The sequence below is a fragment of the Charadrius vociferus genome, unplaced genomic scaffold, assembly GCF_000708025.1.
Source record: "Charadrius vociferus isolate BGI_N301 unplaced genomic scaffold, ASM70802v2 scaffold400, whole genome shotgun sequence".
Taxonomy (NCBI): domain Eukaryota; kingdom Metazoa; phylum Chordata; class Aves; order Charadriiformes; family Charadriidae; genus Charadrius; species Charadrius vociferus.
Genome location: NW_009646556.1, coordinates 1,207,829 through 1,209,347, shown reverse-complemented (window position 1 = coordinate 1,209,347; position 1,519 = coordinate 1,207,829). Strand labels below are relative to the sequence as shown.

The 1,519-nt window shown below is 49.2% G+C and overlaps 1 protein-coding gene across 1 annotated transcript; it reads left to right on the top strand.

Annotated features, from left to right (window-relative positions):
- Positions 1–37: 37 nt before the first annotated feature.
- Positions 38–772, top strand: DDX28 (DEAD (Asp-Glu-Ala-Asp) box polypeptide 28). Its single transcript, XM_009886511.1, has one exon. It carries the CDS (start codon positions 38–40, stop codon positions 770–772), a length of 735 nt encoding a protein of 244 aa, XP_009884813.1.
- Positions 773–1,519: the final 747 nt, after the last annotated feature.

Below are 1,519 nucleotides of genomic sequence, written 5' to 3'. Positions count from 1 at the left end.
GCTGCGCTGGATCGTGCTGGACGAGGCGGACACGCTGATGGACGAGTCCTTCGCGGAGCCGCTGGAGGAGATCCTGGCACACGCGCCCCTGGCCGCTGGCGCCCCCGAGCCGGACGGACCCGCCGAGGCGAGGACCCAGGTGGTGGTGGTGGGAGCCACCTTCCCCGCGGGACTGAGCCAGACGCTGGGGAAGTTCACCGACGTGGGCCGGTTCATCACCCTCACCACCCAGAGCTTGCACCGCCTACCATCCCACGTCCAGCAGAAGTTTGTCCGCCTGAAAGGCCGGGACAAGCTGCCCGAGCTGCTGCAGCTACTCAAGGAGCGCCCGGCATCTGGTGGGGCTGTTCTCATCTTCTGCAACAGTGCTAGCACTGTCAACTGGCTGGGCTATATCCTGGATGACCACAAAATCAAGCACCTGAGGTTGCAGGGCCAGATGTCAGCAGCTGCTAGAGCGGGCATCTTTGCCTCCTTCCAGAAGGGTGACGTGTCTGTCCTTGTCTGCACTGACCTTGCCTCGCGGGGACTGGACACCAGCAGTGTGCAGCTAGTGGTCAACTATGACTTCCCAGACACCCTGCAGGACTACTTGCACCGCGTGGGGCGGGTGGGACGGGTCGGCAGCAAAGCGCCTGGAGCCGTGGTTAGTTTTGTAACCCATCGGTGGGATGTGGACCTGGTGCGGAAAATAGAGACTGCAGCCCGGAAGAAGACAGGTCTCCCAGGCATGGACTCCTTGATTAATAAGACTACACCTAAAGGAGGTTGATTCAGGTTGTGAAGCAGTAGTAAATGGCCTAGTAGGAACTAATCTTGAAGTCATTAAGGCAGAGTGAATGAGCTTCTGTGTGCAGGCTAGCATGAAAGAATAGACAATTGAATTTCAGAACCAGGTGATCAGGTTAACTTTGTGCACTGTTCTGGAAGCTGCAGTAGTCATTTCCAAAGGCATCACAACTCACGGCTTTCCAAAAGGAAGCTAGTAAGAGAGTAACAAAATGCCTTTGGAGAAGACTGAAGAATGATCTCATCAGTTGATTTTGTTTAGTTTTGTTGAGACTTTTAACTTACATACAAATCAGACCTTGTATGATGTGCAGCTCTGTTGCATTTCATTGCTTCCCACCACCAGCAGCTAAACAATCACTATTAGAACTTCTGTGGCAAGAGAAAAAAAGAAAATATTTTCCTAACTTTGACCTATTATAGGTACATCTAGAAAGACTGAAAGAAAAATTATATTTAATTTTCTTGTGATGTAACAGTTCATTCGGAGAATTCTTGACCAGATATGTCTAAAGTTTGGTGGGAATGAGAAAGCACAATAAAGCTTGAGGCTTTTTCAAGGTCATAATTTGTCATTTTATGGTTACCTTTCACTGAGAAAGGGGTCTTTGCTGCTTCATATTCTATTAAATAAATTTTTAAAAAGTCTTTAAGTGTGTTCTGTGCATTTTTTCTGCATGCTGTAGTGACATGTCCAGTGTCTGAACTGATTGTAAAAACAAAACCCCAA

What these genes read in the sequence shown, in the direction of transcription:
- DDX28 (XM_009886511.1), top strand. Translation starts at nt 38, where the DNA reads ATGGACGAGTCCTTCGCGGAGCCGCTGGAGGAGATCCTGGCACACGCG.